Source organism: Carcharhinus amblyrhynchos, chromosome 4, assembly GCF_965287045.1.
Source record: "Carcharhinus amblyrhynchos chromosome 4, sCarAmb.v2.hapA, whole genome shotgun sequence".
In the NCBI taxonomy this organism is placed as follows: Eukaryota; Metazoa; Chordata; class Chondrichthyes; order Carcharhiniformes; family Carcharhinidae; genus Carcharhinus; species Carcharhinus amblyrhynchos.
In genome coordinates, this window is record NC_137327.1 from 14,075,758 (window position 1) to 14,095,739 (window position 19,982).

General features: G+C 41.4%; 1 protein-coding gene across 6 annotated transcripts in view; it reads right to left on the reverse strand.

Annotated features, from left to right (window-relative positions):
- The window catches only part of mthfsd (methenyltetrahydrofolate synthetase domain containing), a 48,448-nt gene extending 46,818 nt beyond the window's left edge, over nt 1-1,630 (reverse strand). For 3 of the 6 annotated variants that reach the window (XM_080186726.1, XM_080186721.1, XM_080186722.1), the window contains exon 1: nt 872-1,132. In XM_080186726.1, the coding sequence (XP_080042852.1) occupies nt 872-911 (40 nt within the window). In that variant the 5' untranslated portion in view covers nt 912-1,132. Of the gene's footprint in view, nt 1-861; nt 1,133-1,437 lie in introns of those variants that run through there. The other 3 variants (XM_080186723.1, XM_080186724.1, XM_080186725.1) reach the window with 2 other exon arrangements.
- Nucleotides 1,631-19,982: the final 18,352 nt, after the last annotated feature.

Here is a 19,982-nt window from a genome sequence, read left to right on the forward strand (position 1 = left end):
TTGAAAACAAAACTGTTGAAGGCACAGCCACCAATGGTGGACCGATTAAAAACCAGCAGCTGGATTTAAAGAGGTGATTGGAGTCTTGCTGAAGAGTTGGTGGACACCCCATGTCATGTCCTTTGGGAACTTAACAGCCAGGGGGGTGAGGGGGGTGAGGGGGGGGGCACGGGGTTGGGGGGCCTTAGCTGGAATCAAGTACCCCAGAAGTCCCACCTGCCGAGAGCTGCCAGGCAATCCGAGTTTGCCAGTTCTGCTGAACAGCCACGACGTCAGGGCAGACAGTGGCTACTTCCATTTTGACACCCACCTGAGGCCTGGTATGGTCACTGAGTGTGACTTTTACTACCAAATAAACCTGTTGGACTTTAACCTGGTGTTGTGAGGCTTCTTACTGTGGTCACTGAGTCCCAGGACACCTGTGAGTGATGGTGGATTCAAGGTTCAGCAGCAATGTCACACAGGGTGACTCTCGGTGTCAATTCCCCTGCCTCCCCAAACCTTTGCATTGACAGGTCCCTTAGGCACTGAGTGATTTTGAATGAGGGAGTTCCACCCAGATTTAAAAGGGTCATCGAGACTCAAAACATTAGCTCTGTTCACCCTTCATGGATGCTGTTCAACCTGCTGAGATTTTCCAGCATTTTCTGTTTTTGTTTCAAATTCCCTCGCATTAAGTTGATCTTTCTCTACACCCCAGCTATGACTGTAACACTGCATTATGCACTCCCTTGTTTCCTTCTCTATGAACGGTATGCTTTGTCTGTCTGGTGTGCAAGAAACAATACTTTTCACTCTGTTAATACATGTGACAATAGTAAATCAAATAAAAAAAATCAAAATGCATCCACGGTATTTCACCTTTACCCACTCAGGTTTACTTGTATTACTCCATGCATGGAGAACCCCATGCACCACCACCCATGTGCCAGCCAACTCTGGGTTAATCACTGTGACGACAAGATGGGGCCATTAACTGGGCTTCAATTAACAAAGCGACGCTGTTTTGGGTCAGCTTTTTTCTCTCCTTACAGATGCTGCCAGGCCTGCTGAGACTTTCCAGCATTTTCTCTTTTGGTTTCAGATTCCAGCATCCGCAGTAATTTGCTTTTTAATCAATTGCCCACGTGAAGGCCTCACTGGCAGCAGACTGGGTGGTCCTCCACAGACTCTCCTGCCAAGCACCAATCAGGGTGGAAGCAGGAAGAAGGCGGAGTGGCAATCGCCTACCCTGTCACCAAACCTGCCACGGTGGTGGGGGAGGGCATTAAATTCCTGCCCAGGGGATGAGCAAGGGGCCAGGACTTGCAGAGATCTGGGGAAAACTGCGGGGCTTGCAAAACCGTATCACATTTCAAACAGGAAAGAAAAGTTGTAAAATACGATGACAAACTGCGTGAGCTTAAAACTTTGCTGGAACATAAATAAAGACCATACCAGGCTTTAACTTGATTGCAGGTTCCATGTTTTTTTTATATAAAGTACTACGGAAAGGGCCTCTGCCAATGAGAATAATGAGGTGCCTTTAAACTGGGATTGTATCCCGCTGGAGGTTGTTTCCCAGTGAAGTTACCCGAAATGTACAAAGTAGCCAAGAAGGAATGGAATGCGGGCAATGTAGCAAATTGCAGCTTCCCCGCGGCTGACACGCTATGGCGCAGCGCGGAGGCTGCAGGCAGAAGCAGCAGCTTCCGCACTTCATACAAGGCAAGAGAAGCCGCAACTGCGAATCGCTTCACATTGCTGGCTGCATATGCACACAAACACACAATTCAGCAACCCTTCGGCTGCCTCAGGGTTTTCTCAACGACATCACTAACTTATCAATCACCCACGTTTCAGCCGCAACCTTAATTCCCCACAAAGTTGGTCTTCGAAAACAAACTTTGGCAAATGTGGAGAGTTGGTGGAGTAGCGATAATGATTGTGTAATCCACAGACCCCCGGCTAATGCTCCGGGAGATATGGGTTCAATCAAATCCTGCTAGAGCAGGTGATGGAATTTAAATTTAATCAATCATTCTGGAATGGAAAGTTGGAATCCATAAATATGTTAGTTTCTCAGGGTGGGTTTAGCAGTAATTAGGGGAATTTCACAGTAACCCCATTGCAATGTTAATGTAAGCCATATTTGTGACTAATAAATAAACTTTAATTATGATGACTATAAGATCATACAATGCAGGAGTTGAAGTAGGCCGTTGAGTCCACTCCATCATCAATTGTCTAAAGACACATTTGTTTCACTAATGTCCTTAAGGAAAGGAAATCTGCCATCTTTATCCGTTCTAGCCTACATGTGACTCCAGACCCACAACAATGGAGTTGACTCTTTACTGCCTTCTGAAATGGCAGAACAAACAGGGATGTGCAACAAATGAAATATTGTTTTTAAAGTGTAGGAGAAATTTGACATTCCATAATTATTTTAGTTTCTCAGCACCAGTGTTAAGCAGTAATTATGAAGAGTATATGACCACAGGAGCAGAAGTAGACCATTCAGTCCTTAAAGTTGGGGCAGCATGGTGGCACACTGGTTAGCACTGTTGCTTCACAGAGCCAGGGACCTGGGTTCAATTCCAGCCTTTACTCAAAGTCTGTGTGGAGTTTGCACATTCTCCCTGTGTCTGCAGGGGGATTTCCCTCCCATGCTCCAAAGATGTGTGGGTTGGGTGGACTGGCCATGCTAAATTGACCCCAGTGTCAGGGGATTAACAGGGTAAATTGGTGGGGTGACAGGAGTAGGGTCTGGCTGGGATTGTGGTCGGTGCAGACTCAATGGGTCAAATGGCATCCTTCTGCACTGTAGGGATTCCATTCCAAGATGTCTGATCTGCCATTCAAGAAGGTCATGACTGATCTGATATAATCCTCAGCTCGGCTTTCTTATCTTATCCCCATAACCCTTGATTCCCTTACTGATTAAAAAGAAAGTTGGCACACTGTTTAAAAAGTCAATTACACCACATTCAACAAGATATAACTTTTCCCAGATTTTGCAGTGAGACTTTGTTATATTATGATTAAAGGCCTAGGAACTAATTGTTATGTTTATATATCCTGAGGTGCCACATTTTACTGCTGCACAACACTCATGTGCAGAGTAACAATGTATCAGTCTATTCATTATCACAGCCACATGGAGAGCTGGAAGAAACACACTTAATGGAACCCCAGCATTTTGAGTATAAAGTGTGATTATTTCTAATTAAGGAAAACTAGAAAACATAACAAATTCACAGTGGGCCACAATTTCAGTGGCAGGGCAATCACATGACCACTCTCCTAGTTACTGAAGTGCAGTCACACCTTTCACGTGCAGCCTTCCAAATCAGGCCAGGAGACATGAGATCAGGACTGTGCAATGAGTTCCCAAGGCCTTCTGTCAAGTGCATGCAAGTCGAGGGTAAGGAAGTCATGCCCCCTCCTTTTTATGGCATCAGCTGCTGCAAAGCAGGTAACTTTAATCATCCACCCACTTTGAGAAGGCAGTGATGTAAGTAGGTTATGTAAATGGGTAGAATGATGGGATGATTTGGGAGGGGTTGGTAGGGTGGGGTCAAGTGGTAAATGGAGAGTGTTGATTGGACCGTGAAGGGGAGGCAGTTGGACGGCCATGGTAGGGTGTGGGTGGTATTCAAAGTAATGGGGTTTGTATTTGGGGGCTGTGGGTGTCAGGGGTGAGGGACAGCCTGGGATGTGGGGATAATCAGGGAGTCTCATGTATGGTTGGGAGGTGAGTTGTAAGTATAGTTGTGGGGTGGAAGGCTAATCAGCAAGCCCCATGGTGACTCAGGCAGGTAACTAGCAGATGGAGGGGAATGCGGGGGTCGGTTCTTAAGAGTTGGGGAGGTGGCTGGAGACTCCCATGGCGTTTGGGAGGATAGTCAAGGCACAGAAATGTGGTATTTGGGGTGGGGAGAGGATAATGGGGGACTCCCCTGGGAAGTAGTTACCCAGGAGTTGGAAATGGGTTTAAGAGATTGGAAACCATCCAAAGACAATGATTTCAATCGGAAAACTTCCTGGATAATCGTGGTACACTCATTTTGTGGGCACCTCCGAGCGTGGAGGGGGTATGCTCCCACAAGGAATGGGAATTATGGGCCTTTAACAGATTGAGAGTGGAAGTTCTTATCAGATCAGAGAGATATCAGCAGATTTCCACCTTATTCTCCAGAGTTAACTGTCAGTAATGATGGTGAATGCTGACAGTCGCACTATCTTTCAGCAATATTTGTGCCCTGATCTCACACCATGAATTTCCTTCCCAGTCAAACAGCCAAAGTAGAAGCAAAAATACTGCAGAAGCTAGAAATTCAAAATAACACGAAAAAGTGCTTGGAAAAAACATCAGTGGGTCTGGCAGCATCTGAGGAGAGGGAACAGAGTCAATTTTAGGGAGTGGAGCTTTTCTATCTGTAATGACTTCAATCAGGCCATTGGAGTCCCTGATTAAGAATTCAATTGGTGGGCCAATCAGGGAGGCCTTACCTTTTACTTAACTCAGAGTGTCAATTCCTCCAGAGATAGACTGCTAAGTGCTAGTACTCTGTGTACTGTTGTTAGAGTTTGGAAATAAAGGGATTTGGTGAAGGGACTTCTGCCTCTGCAGACTTATTATATTATCTATCTCCAGTTTTTTTTTCAAATGATTTTTTTTTAAAAACTGTTAAAAGAAAGCAAAAAAGAAATGCAACTTTTTAAATGTCACTTTGTTTGTGTTTCTCTTGGTTTCTCACAACAGTGTCCAGGTGATAAATCTCTAATTCTTGGAAACTTGAAAACACTGCTGGAGAGTTGACAACCCCATGAGACATAGTGTTAACATACAGATGTAAGAAGCATTTATCATGTTTTATTGGCTCAAGTAAAAACATTGGCACAAAAGTACAATCTTCAGCAGGAGGAGGTTTAGAAATTCGCCAGTGTTGTGTACTTAGTTTGAAACAAAACTCCATCAGATTCATCAGCATATGACCCAATTTTAAGACCATAAGACATATAAGCAGAATTAGGCTACTTGGCCCATTGAGTCTGCTCTGCCATTCAATCATGGCTGACATTTTTCTCATCCCCATTCTCCTGCCTTTTCTCCATAACCCCAGATCCCCTTATTAATCAAGAACCTATCTATCTCTGTCTTAAAGACATTCAATGACCTGGCCTCCACAGCCTTCTGCAGTGAAGAATTCCACAGATTCACCACGCTCTGGCTGAAGAAATTACTCCTCATCTCTGTTTTAAAGAATTGTCCCTTCAGCCTGAGGATGTGCCCTCTGGTTCTAGTTTTTCCTATTAGTGGAAACATCGTCTCCATGTCTACTCTATCCAGGCCTTGCAGTATCCTGAGGGGGATCAATAAGATGCCCCCTCGCCCTTCTAAACTCCAACAAGTACAGACTCAGAGTCCTCAACTGTTCCTCATGTGACAAGCATTCCAGGGATCATTCTTGTGAACCTCTGGACCCTTCCCAAGGACCATCCTTCCTTAGATATGGAGCCCAAAACTGCTCACAATATTCTAAATGAGGTCTGACCAGAGCCACAGAAGTACATCCCTGCTCTTGTATTCTAGCCCTCTTGATACAAATGCTAACATTGCATTTGCTTTTATAACAGCTGACTGAACCGGCATGTTAGCCTAATTCAGCCCCATCTACTCACCTACCTTGTGGTAAAATCAAACATACACGGTGACCCATCGGCAATTCAGAAATCCTCTGTTCAAAATTCCCCTTAAAGATTATTGGCCAAAGTTTGGGAGGTCCCAAACTCATTAGTTATCAACCTCATTCTCTACCAAAGTGGCAAGGTGCCATTTGTAAATTCTTCCACCTCCTTCACCCCTATCATTTTCGGGGAGGTGATGATCTAGTGGTATTATCGCAAGACTATTAATCCAATAACTCGGCTAATGTTCTGGGGTTCAAATCTAGTGGTTTGAAGTCAATAAAAAGTATCTGGAATTAAAGATCTGCTGATGACCATGAAACTATTGTCGATTGTCAGAAAAACCCATCTGGTTCTCTAATGTCCTTTAGGGAAGAAGATCTGCATTCCTACCTGGCCTTGCCTATATGTGATTCAGAGCCACAGCAATGTGGTTGACTCTTAGCTGCCCTCTGAAATGGCCCAGCAAGCCAATCAGTCATGGACAACTAGGGGTAGGCAATAAACGCTGGCCAGCCAATGGCGCTCATGTCCCATGAATGAATTTTTAAAATAATCACGGTGCAGGCATCCAGGGAATGGTGGATTTAGTGGCTGGAATTTTGCCAGAGAGGTGGGGATCTAAATGATGAGTCCTAACCCTGGCGGCAACCTGCTTCATCCTGTTGTGGGATTGCAGGATGCATTTTCTGTTTGTCAGCTATTGATAAGTTACTTTTGAGCTTCACGTACTTTTGAAAGGGAGGAGCTCAGATCGCAAGAGCACAGTACCACGGAAGCCATGGTTACTGCTGAAACTGCAACAGATGGGTCGTGGATGGTAAAATGCCAACCAGTGGGTGCTTACCCTGATTACATTCATGCTGACCGGCACATTGGTGGGTGGCACGACAACACAGTGGTTAGCACTGCTGCCTCACAGCTCCAGGGACCTGGGTTTGACTCCCAACTTGAGTCACTGTCTGTGCAGAGTCTGCATGTTCTCCCCGTGTCTGGTTGGTTTCCTCCGGGTGCTCTGGTTTCCTCCCACAGACCGAAAGATGTGCTGGTTAGGTGCATTGCCCATGCTAACATTTCCCTCAGTGCACCCGAACAGGCGCCAGAGTGTGGCAGTTAGGGGATTTTCACAGTAACTTAGTTGCAGTGTTAGTGTAAGCCTACTTGTGACACTAATAAAGTTTAAACGTTGCATTGGCAGGTGGAATTGCAGTCTTGCTGAACATCTGCTTGTGCAGTACTTTGATCACAATTTCCGAAAGCTTAGCTTATTTAGGAAGAAATAATTTGTAAATAGAGTAAATGTCACCAGATATTGAATCGCAGAGCTTGCTTTTCATCCATATGAGAAGCAGATTCCGTTTGTATGGATGAGTCACGCAAGATCAGGATTCCAAAACCAAAGAATGTAATTAATTTGTACCACAGAAGTAAGATAGATGATTTCGGAGCTTTACTTCAAGCTGTTCTTGATCAGTATGTATGGAGAAATGATTAAACTGGTTGACTCTGCGGCACTCATGATGCAAAGGTTCAGCAGTGAGCAAGATTACTAAATGAGAAAACAATGGCACACCAATTTGAAAAGAAACATTAAAGAGTAATTTTACTTACCTACTCATAGCATGTCTAATGAAGTTAATTCTTGCAAAGATAATAGTTGGAAACACATTTAAAGATTGAAAGAAAGATGGAAACAATTAACCAAAGCAATTGAATATGGTATTATTTACGTGCAAAGTTTAATTGTAACCCTCTGCAATTTGCACAATGTGGGGGAAGCCTAGGACCAGGTTTTCACACTGCAACAGAAAGCTTGGTGCATTCTTAAAGGATGCTTTATTTTTGTGCAAGAATGTCATTCTAACTTGATCACACATGCAGTGAATAATTGGCAAACTTGCAGGGACCCACATGATGGAACTTTTCCCGATCGTCCCGGTGGATTCTGACAGTGTTTTAGAAGGCTGCATACCTGTAATTGCTGGTGTTGTAAAGCCAGGATCAGAGGCACAGGGTAAATCTGAAGGCAATCAGACTGTGGTATCCAGGTTGCCACCAAGTCCCAAGTAATCTACCTCTGTAACTTTCTGCCTCTGATGTCCTTTGCAGCTTGCAGCAAGGACCCCCTCGAAATGGACCTTGTCCTGGTGTTTTGCTCTTTGAGGTCCTTTGGAGATTCTTTGGAGCTAAAATCTCTTTGGTTCTGTCCAACTGCACCTCTTTCTCCATGGCAAAGTTGTGAGCAGTAGATATTTGTGGAGCGCTTCTCAGGCTAACAATGCAGATCCCAACTGTTGAAGTGATGAAAGTGCACCCTGATAGTCTCCCCAATTGCCAATGCAGGATGCCCCACTGAACTACTCCTCTACTTCTGTTAGTGGTGGGGCCTTCACTATGTAACCAGAGATGCCAAGGTTAGCTGCATGGCAGAGAAATGGGTTGCTGTGTTGTAAAGAACAATAGTGACTCAGAAATGCATGCCTGTACTACAGCTTGGCTTACATTGTTCAGGTCTGAAGGTGTCTCAAAGGAGCCTGGGCAACAAATTAAAAAACACACACACAGATTGAGGAAATGTTTTCAAACTACTAAAACCATTAACCCAACTTCATAGATGTTTCAAAGCAACTTAACTCCTCTCTTTCTCTTTGATCAGATAGACAGGCTAGATGCGAGAAGAATGTTCCCGATGTTGGGGAAGTGCAGAACTCGGGGTCACAGTCTAAGAATAAGGAGTAAGCCATTCAGGACTGAGATGAGGAAGAAGTTCTTCACTCAGAGGGTTGTGAACCTGTGGAATTTTCTACCACAAAGTTGTTGGGGCCAGTTCATTACATATGTTCAAGAAGGAGCTGGACATGGCCCTTGTGGCTAAAGGGATCAAGGGGCCTGGAGAGAAAGTGGGACTGGGATACAGAGAGTGCATGATCATATGGAATGGTGGTCCAAGTTTGAAGGGCCGAATGGCCTATTCCTACACCTATTTTCTATGTTTCAGTAGGCACCTCCTACACTTCATAATCTTGATTACTCTAGTTGTATTAACTGGGTAAAATGAGAAAACAAATATAAAATGCCATTAGCTGGTATATAGTCACATTCAAAGGATCAAGAAATAATCAGATATCATGCTTGAAGCTAAAATGATCAAGGGATATAGGGAAAGTGGGAACAGGATATTGAATTTGATGATAAGCCATGATCAAAGTGAACGGCGGAGCAGGCTCGAAGGGCTGAATAGCCTACTCATGCTCCTAGTTTCAATTTTTCTGTACCAGGGACTGAACAGGCAGATTGCAGAAAGGTTCAAAAGGAATGAAGGGAGCTCCTGGAGAAGGATTTTCCAGGCGCACAAGCAATAGAATTGGCTTCCAACAGATGATTTTGTTCCAGAGTAACCGATGTGCTGGAAATGTTGAGGAAATTCACCTCCTGTATTCTTTTTCCAAGCGATTTGTGAGAATTTCTGCATGTGTGTGGTGACCCAAATACATCCACAATAAGAACCTCATGACCACCAATGCATAGATATCTAAGCCAAAACTGAAGCCAATGACATATAGTCCAGTCTTGTCCGTTCCATTAAGTTAACTTGCCAAACTATTCCCCTGTGTGACTTGGCAATTATTCTAATCTGTTTTTATCTCAGTAGCAAAAATCTATTCATCCCTTCTTTAAGTTACGATCATTTCATGATTTAATGAGAGAGTCTTTCCATTTCCAAAAGCCTGCCTTCAAAAGCTATTACATAACGAGGAAGGTAATGGACCCAAACACGTTTTGATCCCAGTATGTTTCAGCTCTAAATTGAAAACTTCTGTTCCATGTTAAAATTAAATTTGGAAGCAAAACTCCAAATGAGTTCGAAGATATCAAAATCGTTTCAATTAGCTGTGTGTTATACTTAACATCACAATGGATGTGGAACATTCCAGTCTATAACCTTGGCAGATTTTGAAATGACACAAAGAAATTTGATAAGAGTCCATGTCAAATTGTTTTATAATGATGAGATTTAGTCAGGATTATCTATTTGCTAAACTGAAGGAACAAACGCAAGCACGTTTGATGGCTTGTGAAGGCATTGCTTATTTAATAAATTAGTTTCACATTCATATTAATACTTCCCTATGCTCTAATTATAGGCAGCAGATGGTGCATCAGTTTTGTTGTTGAGGAAACATATTTCGCTTTGAGAAATTGTCCATATTTTTGGTGAAGCAAATCCATGGCCAGAATTTTACTGGCACACCCGCTCCGATTCCAGGGGCGGGCAAGGCATGGAGAACGGCATTGTCCATTGGCCTTGGGCAGATCGTACGAGCCTCAGGAGGACTTGCCAGTAAAATTCCACCCCATATTTCTATACAATAACCTAAGAAATAGGAGGAGGAGACCTTACAACTGACCGAACCTATTCTGCTATTTAGCTTGATCATGGCTGATCTTCTTTCTCAACCCCAATTTCCTACCTGCGCCCCCCCCCCCCCATATCCCTTGATTCCCTGAGAGAACATAAGTCTGTCTATCACATATTTTAATATAGTCAATGATGAAACATCCATAAACGTCTAGCTACATAATTTCAAAGATTCACAACTTCTTGAGTGAAGAACTCTGAATGATCGACCCCTTATCCTAAGCCTTTGCTTGTGTTCTAGATTCCCCAGCCAGGAGAAATCTCCGCTCGATGTCTACCCTATGAATCCCTTTCAGAATCTTGGGTGCTTCAATGAAATATCTCTTGTTCTTCCAAATTCCAAAGGGTGTAGTCCCACCTTACTCAGCTTCCCATCACTGGGCAACTTGCTCATTCCAGGAACCAAACTGGTGAACTTTTACTGCACTGTCTCCCAAGGCGCCTATGTCCTTCGTTAAATTAAGAGACCCAAACTGCAAACAGTAGTCCAGCTTTGGTCTCAACAAAGCCCTGTACAATTAATGACAACAATACATGTTTTTATTCTTGAACTCCAATCCGCTTGCAATTAAGACTAACATGCCATTTGCCTTCCTAGTTGCTTGCTGTACTTGCATGCCAACTTTCTGTGTCCCTTGTACAAGTACTCCCAAATCTCACTGAACAGCAACATTTAGAAATTTCATGCCTTTTTAAAAAATATTCTGCTTTTCTCTTCTTATTACAAAAATAAGGAACTTTATCCTTCCCTACATTATTACACATCACTTTTTTATTCATTCATGGGATGTGGACATCACTGGTTGGGCCCATCCCGAGTTACCTTTCAGCTGAGGGCATTTAAGAGTCAACCTTATTGCTGCAGATCTGGAGCCACATGTAGGATAGACCAGGTAAGGTCGACAGATTTCCTTCACTAAAGGTCATTAGTGAACCAGATGAGGTTTTGGAACAATTGACAATGGCCATCATTCCAGATTTATATTGAATTCAAATTTCACCATCTGCTGCAGCAGGATTTGAATGTGCGTACCCATTACCCGGGGCCTCTGGATTACTAATCCAGTGACAATACCATTAAGCCACTTCCTGCTACCTTGTTTCCCAGTCACTGAACCTACTTTTATTTCTTTGTAGCCTCTTACATTCCCACCCAGCTTTGCATTATAGACAAACTAAGGTATGTTACTCCCAGTCTCTTCATTAAGAATTTATTGTATAATAAAAAGCTGAGGCCCCAGCATTGATTATTGTGGCCTTCCACTGGATTATTGTGGCCAATGTGTAAATGTCCCATTTAACCCTAATCTCTGATTTCTGTCCCTTAACCAATAATTTATCCAAGCCATTATATGACTCCCATTTCCATAGGCCCTTATTTTGCACATTCACCATTTATGTGGTACTTTATCAAATGCCTTTTGGAAACCCAAGTATACCACATCTGCTGCATGGTTCTCTTTTATCCACCCGACTAATTACATCCTCATAAAAACTTTAATAGATTTATCAAACACAATTTCCCTTTCATAAGATAGTGTTAACTTTGTCTAATCTAGCTATGATTTCCTAAATGCATTGTCGAGAAAAATAAAGTAGAAGTTTGTTTATTAGTCAAAAATAAGGTTTACATTAACACTGCAATGAAGTTACTGTGAAATTCCCCTGGTCGCCACAGTCTGGCACCTGTTCAGGTCAATGCACTGAACCAGCATGTCTTTCAGAATGCGGGAGGAAACAGGAGCAACTCTCGCAGACACGGGGAGAACATGCAGATCCCACAGAGACAGTGACCAAAGCCGGGAATCAAACCTGGATCCCGTGGTGCTGTGAAGCGGCAGTGCTAACCATTATGCTACCGTGCCGCCCTCTTGTTAGACTTCCTTGATAATAGAATCCAGCATTTTCTTGATGTCTAATGTCAGACTAACTGGCCTGTAATTTCCCATTTTCTCTCTCCCTCATTTCTTGAATAGTGGTATTACACTTCCTAACTTCCATAACTTTGACGTGATCGAATCATTCTAGAATTTACGTCAATGAAGCAACAGACATTTTTCTTTTAACTCATCAGTTATAGCCTTTGCCTCTCTTCAACCTACTTACTTTTCTTACTATTTTTGTCAGGCTTTCATTTGTCACCAGTCAAATTGTGCCAAACTTTTCTCCCAGTTGTATTCCATTTAAAGAATATTCAATATACAGCTTGCATGTTAGTTCTCAGTACAGCTCACAACATACCTCTACAAATAAAAGTCTTCACATAAAATTTCATGAGCAATCATAATTTAGTTCCAATACCTTCACTATCATAGCACATTGAGCAGACCTCTAAACATCTTGGACTTTGATACAAGTTCACTGCTATATTCAACTTAATTTGATTATTCGTCATATGTAAAAAAGAAGCAGCAATTTTATCCAATCAAATCTGTATGTATTTTGGTGAAAGGAAACAGACAAAAGCTTGGTTTTGCATACCTGTTTATTTTTTGACATACAATGCTTTAATTCAGAGGGAGCTCTTTGAATGAAACAGTGTTGGAACTGCTCTGCTACAAGTTGTGTACAGTGAGGGAGAAATAATTTTTTAAAAACATATTTATATAGGACCATTCACCGCATCAGAATATATTAAAGTATAACTGTTGGTTTCTAAGCAAATGCTCAAAGTAAGGTCCCACTAACAGAAGTGGGGATAAATAAGATAATTTGTTTTTCATGATGATGATTGATCAGGAACTATTTGGTGAATTTGCCTTATCCTCTAAAAAGCAGAATGAGATCTTTGATGTTCACCTATGAGCATAGTTGGGATTCAGTTTCACCTCATATTTAAAAGGTGGCATTTCCAACTGTGCAGCCCTGCCTCAGTAATGCATGAAAGTGTCAACATAGACCTGTTCAATTGGATGAAATGATTCCACGCATTTCAAACTCAGAAGCATATGTACCAAGAAAACATTCTTTCTGGTTATGTCACAGCTTGGTATGGCTCTTGCTCTACCCAAGACCACAAGAAACTACAGAAGGTCATGAATGTAGCCCAATCCATCATGCAAACCAGCCTCCCATCTATTAACTTGATCTACACTTCCACTGCCTCAGAAAAGCAACCGGTATAATTAAGGACCCCGTGCACCCCAGACATTCTCTCTTCCACCTTCTTCCATTGGGAAAAAGATACAAAAGTTTGAGGTCACATACCAACCAACAGAAGAACAGCTTGCTTCTTCCCTGCTGCCATCAGACTTTTGAATGGACTTATCTTGCATTAAGTTGATTTTCCTCTACACATGGGCTATAACTGTAACACTATATTCTGCACTCTCATTTCCTTCTCTATGAATGGTATGTTTTGTGTAGTGTCATATGTATGCTAATATGACAATAAATCAAAATCAAAAATTAGGACTATTTTGTTATTTATTTAATTACAAGACCCGACCCCAAAATTGCATCAATCAGTTGTGACTCTGAAGAACAAGCAAAATATTTTTTCCCATTACTTTCTGTCTGTGTGGGAAGAATCCCATTTGTTAATGCCACTAATTTCTGATTTTTTACAAATCTGAATGCAACATATCAGGCGATGCTCAAATTTGTTAACTAAACCATTTGCCGAATTTACTAAAAGGTTCTCTGCTGGCTTTTGTGTGAATCAATGGTTTTCTAAAATCATTTTAATAGTCAACTCCTGAGAAGTATATAAATATATGCACGTGCAACAGATTAGAGACCTGATAGTTGTGGGGGGATATTTTACACTTGGAAAAGGATTATTGTGTTTTTATGTCATGCTAGGATTAGGAAACCTCTACAATTGGAATGAAATAAACATAGTTAGATGCTTTTGAAATCTATCCTTAAACAGCTACTTGTGGATAGTCAATAATCATGTCTTTTTGAGAGGAAGCTATTAACTCAGAAGATACAGTAGTTTATTAGTATTTATATACTTCCTGTCTTGCTGGAAAGTGGAAAATTAGAGAAATGGTGAACTTTTAGAATTGAGAAATGCTATTTAATATTTGCTTGATAACAGATTTTCAGTGTGAATGGATTTTATAGATTCCTTCCCTATTGATCTTTATCATTTTTCAGCAGATATTTTAAACTTATTCCTTTCAAATTGAAATTCACCATTCCGCCGTGGGGTCAAATCTTGCGTCAATGCTAACTTTAAAAAGTTAAACGCATAAAAAAGCTCTTGTGGACCGTATGAATTTTAAGCCAATTCGAGGTAAATTGCAAGATTTTAGCCAAGACATTGGCATCAGGTTGACAGAAAATCAGTTCAAAATATGTACGTTGGAGCCAAGTGTATTTTATATAAGACCAAGATGCCTATAATAACATCCACAAGGTACTTGATCCTAACAGTATTAATGTGAAGATTTATTACCCAGCACTGGTGGTCCTTCTGAATGTTGAACCAACATTTGGTTGGACTGAATGGAGCTTTTATTTTGGGTCGTTGAACAAATCTGAGTTTTAACAGAGATTTTTCAGTGGATTAAAGTATTATACGTTGGATGTACGTCCACGGAAATGTCAGGGAAGTTTGCATGTAAGCTCTGTATCTCTTAAAGAGACAAGGAAAGAGATTACTGGTCAAAACCGAATTTTAAAATAGTGTCGCCTAGTGCTGGATTCACCCACAAGAGGAAGCATTGGCCGGGACTTTACCATCTCACCTGCCATGTAATCGGCATGGGCAAGGATCCGACCATGGAAATCTCCATTGACCTCGGGCAGGAATTTCCAGTCTCTACTGAGCGAGGCCATAAAATCTCACCCATACTTTCAATGCCCATCTTTTGCAGACCGTTCAGGATTTTACATTTATATTCTCTTGAATGCTTATGAATTATAGTTGAAATCTGGACTCTATCAAGAACCTGTTTACGGCATTAGTTATGAGGAGAGGTTGGAGAAACTTGGTTTGTTCTTACTGGAAAGATGGAGGTTGAGGGGCGACCTGATAGAAACCTACAAGATTATGAGAGGCATGGAGAGAGTGGATAGTTAGAAGCTTTTTCCCAGGGCGAAAGAGTCAATTACTAGGGGGCATCAGTTTAAGGTGTGAGGGGCAAGGTTTAAAGGTTCCGTATGAGGCAATTTTTTTACACAGAGGGTGGTGGGTGCCTGGAACTCACTGCTGTGGGAGGTAATGGAAGCAGATATAATAGTAATTTTTAGGGGACATCTTGACAAATACATGAATAGGATGGGAATAGAGGGATATGGTCCCTGGAAGGGTAGGGGGTTTTAACTCAGTCAGTAGCATGGTCGGTGAAGGCTTGGAGGGCCGAAGGGCCTGTGCCAGTGCTGTAATTTTCTTTGTTCTGTTTCTCTTGGTCTACGTAAGTGTACTTTTAGAAGATAGTGTGGCAGTTTGGTTTTAAAATGCAATCCTGTCATGCTGCAAAAGGGATAAAAGTAAAATATGTCCAACCACAGAAGGATTTTCTAGCACATCTTATATTTTGCTTCAGTAATTTTTCAGTTTATCTGCAAAACAAGTGTTTGGGGTGGAGCCAAGTAACTAACTTTGAATAAAAGTATTCTGTGTGATTTATTCAAATAGATTTTTAATTGGCAGCCCCTTTTGAATCAGCAAACAGTTACTGAAATACATGACTCCTTAGTCACCTTTTTAAAGATATTAAACTTTTTTGAACTGATTATCAGGATGTGAGTTGATGCTTCTGATTATTGGGATTGTATGACATAATTGCACCAAATGTCCTCCTTGTAGCATTCTATGATTCTATCAATCTGGAGATTTTGAAGACAATGTGTCGTAAAATAAAATTAGAACATCTGTTTACTCATTTCTTTTGGGCAGGTAATAAGAAGATATGTTTGTGCTGTAGTTTTTCTATGTTCTATAACAATTAATGGGTTCAAGTCAATTATCATGAACAATGGCAGAGCAAACATTGCCTGACTAACCAGAGCTGACTCAGACATCTACAATATTGATTGTTTGATCGTTTGCTACCTGCATTGCCCTAGTTGGAGATGGCAGAAGCAAAGTCACTGTTGAAATTTCTGATCGCAACTTATTATGGATATCTTGTAGCAAAGGCTAAACATTTAAGTTCCAGTTCCAGTTGCTTATTTTGAAAGACTTATTTATCATTAAATGTTGATTTACCAAGATCCAGAAGGCTGTTCGTTATTCATACGGCAATTGCCTGTGTCCTAATTTTCACTAAGTTCCATTCACCCATCACCTCCGAGCTTACATGACCAGTCCAGCAACGCCTTGCTTTTTAATTTTTTCTGATCACAACTTATTCACAGAAGGTTAACTGTTGAGTCTATATTAGATGTGCATCATTCTGTCTTTCAAAGGATGAAATATCTCCCGAATTATTTTTATGAATATAGTATTGTAATGTAACTCCTGAAGACTATAAAGCAAATGGAAATAATCACAATGAGAACAATTTTAAGAATGGTGTGAAATTGTTTAAAATTATTGACCATTTTCAGTGTAAGTGTGAGGAATGGGCAGCTGGAATAGCCTACAACTGCATAATTGGAAATTTATGGTGCTTTATTAGAAATCCAAGACAGTTTCTGCATTCATTCTCACAATCTACAAATTTCAATGTAACCACCACTGATAATTTCCCTTGGAAACCAATGTCCAGTTTGACTGAATTGCAAGTAGGCAATGTGGGCTTCATACCAATGCTCTCTTCTTTACTCTTCTGATGGGAGGATTTGACCCTAAAGTAATGATCCATGAAAAATGCTCTCAGTTGTCAAACTTTTTTTCACTGACCAGGGTTACTCTTCATTTTTCAACAGCAAAGTTTAAAATTAGCACATAAATCAAGCAAAATGGAATAGTAGGAATGAGACAGCATCCAGCATAATTAAGAACCCCATGCACTCCAGACATTCTCTCTTCCACCTTCTTCCTTTGAGAAAAGATACAAAAATCTGAGGTCACGTGCCAACCGACTCAAGAACAGCTTCTTCCCTGCTGCTGAATGGACTTACCTTGCATTAAGTTGATTTTTCTCTTCTCCCTAGCTATGACTGTAACACTACATTCTGCACTCTCTTGTTTCCTTCTCTATGAATGGTATGTGTTTTTTTTCTATATAGTGCACAAGAAACAATATGTTTCCCTATATGTTAATACATGTGACAATAATAAATCAAATCAAATCAAAAAGAGGCAGGACACATTGTCGCTTTTCTCCACTTATCCTGTTCCCTTGTGCTACCAAAAACATCCGAGGACAAAAAGTAGTGAGCTACGTCACGAACCTGGCTGCTGTTGGGCACGATCTTACTGGCCAGCATTCACGCCCAGTTGCTGCTATGAGTGAGGACAGATAATTTGGTGCTCAGCCAAATCTCCATTCTCTGCAGTGAGAACAGAAAATCCTGCTGACATGTAAAGCTGGAAAATTTCACCCCACCCCCTGCCCATTATCTGCGAGAGTGTCCAAACCTGGGACACTGGTTCATGGTGGTGTATCATTTTCTTTACAGGAATGGTGTGAGGAGCCACATGTAAGACCCAATGAGAACAATAAGCAGCCAGTCATAGTATAATACATGGTAAAGACTATTTATTACAATAAAGGAAAGACTTATGTATATGGACAGGACGATAAGGATCTAAGACAATTCCATACAAGAAACTACTAAACATACCCACATAGGTTAAGTAGAAATTATCCTTTTTACTTCAAAGCACATTTACAAGATCTGGATTCTTTCAGGACTTAAATAGCCTCTTAAACAGCATCCGCTGTATACGATTCAATAGTTATTCTGGTAAATTTCTTCGCGGTTCTGTGATGATATAGTTTTAGCTGCGTCCACAAAGTTTTTCTGCACTCTTGCTTCTGGCCTGCTAGGTAGAACCAGCTTACATGCTGCTGGTTGGAATCCTGCTCCTCAGGCTACTGGATGGAATCTGTCTCCATGCTTCCACAAAAAGCTTGCCAGCCTCTGTAGTTTTAAAAGATGAATACATGTATGCCTTCCTTGGATGGTGCAATCAGCCACACAAAGTGTTTTAGCAGAATGAGGTATTCTTTTGGTCTGTCTACAACTGCTAATCTCGCTCCTGGGATTCACGTCCTGTGAAATACCTTTTGAAATGCTGGTAGCTTTTACCCTATTGGCACATTCATGACAGCTATTTAATATTGTTATCTTAAGCTTTTTTAAAAAATTTATTCATGGGATGTGGGCATTGCTTGCTGAGCCAGCATTTATTACCCAATCCTGAGGGCATTTAAGAGTTAGCCACTTGGTGTGGATCTGGAATCACATATAGGCAAGACCAGGTAACGCTGACAGATTTTCTTCTCAAAAAGACATTTGGGCGGCACGGTAGCACAGTGGTTAGCATTGCTGCCTCACAGCTTCAGTGACCCCGGTTTGATTCCCAGCTTGGATCACTATCTGTGTGGAGTTGGCACATCTTCCCTGTGTCTGGGTGCTCCGGTTTCCTCCCACAGTCCAAAGATGTGCAGTGCATCTGAACAGGCGCCCAAGTGTGGTGCCTAGGGAATTTTCACAGTAACTTCATTGCAGTGTTAATGTAAACCTACTTATGACACTAATTTTAAAAAAACTTAAACTTAGTGAACGACATGAGTTTTTAGGGCAATCGATTTGTGGTTATCATTAGACTTTTAATTCCAGATTTTTTTTTATTGAATTCAAATTTCACCATCTGCTGTGGTGGGATTTGAACCTGTGTGCTCCAGAGCATTACCCTGAGATTCTGAATTACTAGTCATCTGACAATACCACTGCCCCACTGCTTTCCCTAAATGAGTTCAACTCCTGACGTTCATTTTCAGTATGAAACCTGTACAATATTTACTGATAAAAAATGCACACATATTAATTCTGGTGAATTCTGTATGCATTTCTAGGCTTGCTAGATTAATTTTTTTTTTGTCTGGGATTGTAATAAGAAAGAAATGTACAGCAAAAGTCACAAGGATAAGATTGATCACTACCAGGAAATCACATCAGATGTGGTACTGATGAGGTGAGTGGCAAATCTCCTGTACTGAATTCTACCAAGGTACCGAATACTAACCTCACAAGCACTCCCATTGCAACACACGCACATACTTTCCATTTCCCACATCAGCTGTCCTCATGGTCTAAGTGAGATTGCCAATTTGTGGTCAGTTTTGTGCTTAGGACATGGGGCTAAGAAACGGTTTGGGACCATTCACATTCACTTCACTGAGCCCCCTTGTATCTTTTACAGAGAAGATTCTTTCATTCCATCAATCTGGGCTGGATTCAAACCCCGGTGAAAGAGCAGTTATTCACACTTTCTGCGTTATCCAGTTCCTCTCAAGAGATTTTTTTAAAAAGAAGTAAATAAACTAACTGTTAGTGTATCTTTCCCTGTTATGCTTGCTGTGTTAATTTGTGATGTGAAATGATCATTTATCTGTTCATCTTCATTGAGCACTTTGCCTAACTTAAAATTCCATGCACTGAATTTTATGCTGTTTCACCCTCCCACACTAATGTGTTTGATGGTATTGGGGCTCATAGAATGGATGGACTTCCCACTACCTTCTCATCCACCCCCCAACTTGTCTCTTAAGGCCCAACTAAGGGCCTCATTCCATCTCCACTGCTTTAATATATGTGGGAGGAGAATCATAGAACCCTACAGTGCAGAAGGAGGCCATTCTGCCCATTGAGTTTGCACTGACTCTCTGATAGGACATCTTTCTCAGGCCCAGTCCCCACCCTATCCTTGTAACCCCCTGCATTTATGCCGCTAATCCCATAACACCTACACACTTTGGGATACCAAGGGCCAATTGAGCATAGCCAATCCACCTAACCTGCACATCTTTGGACTGTGGGA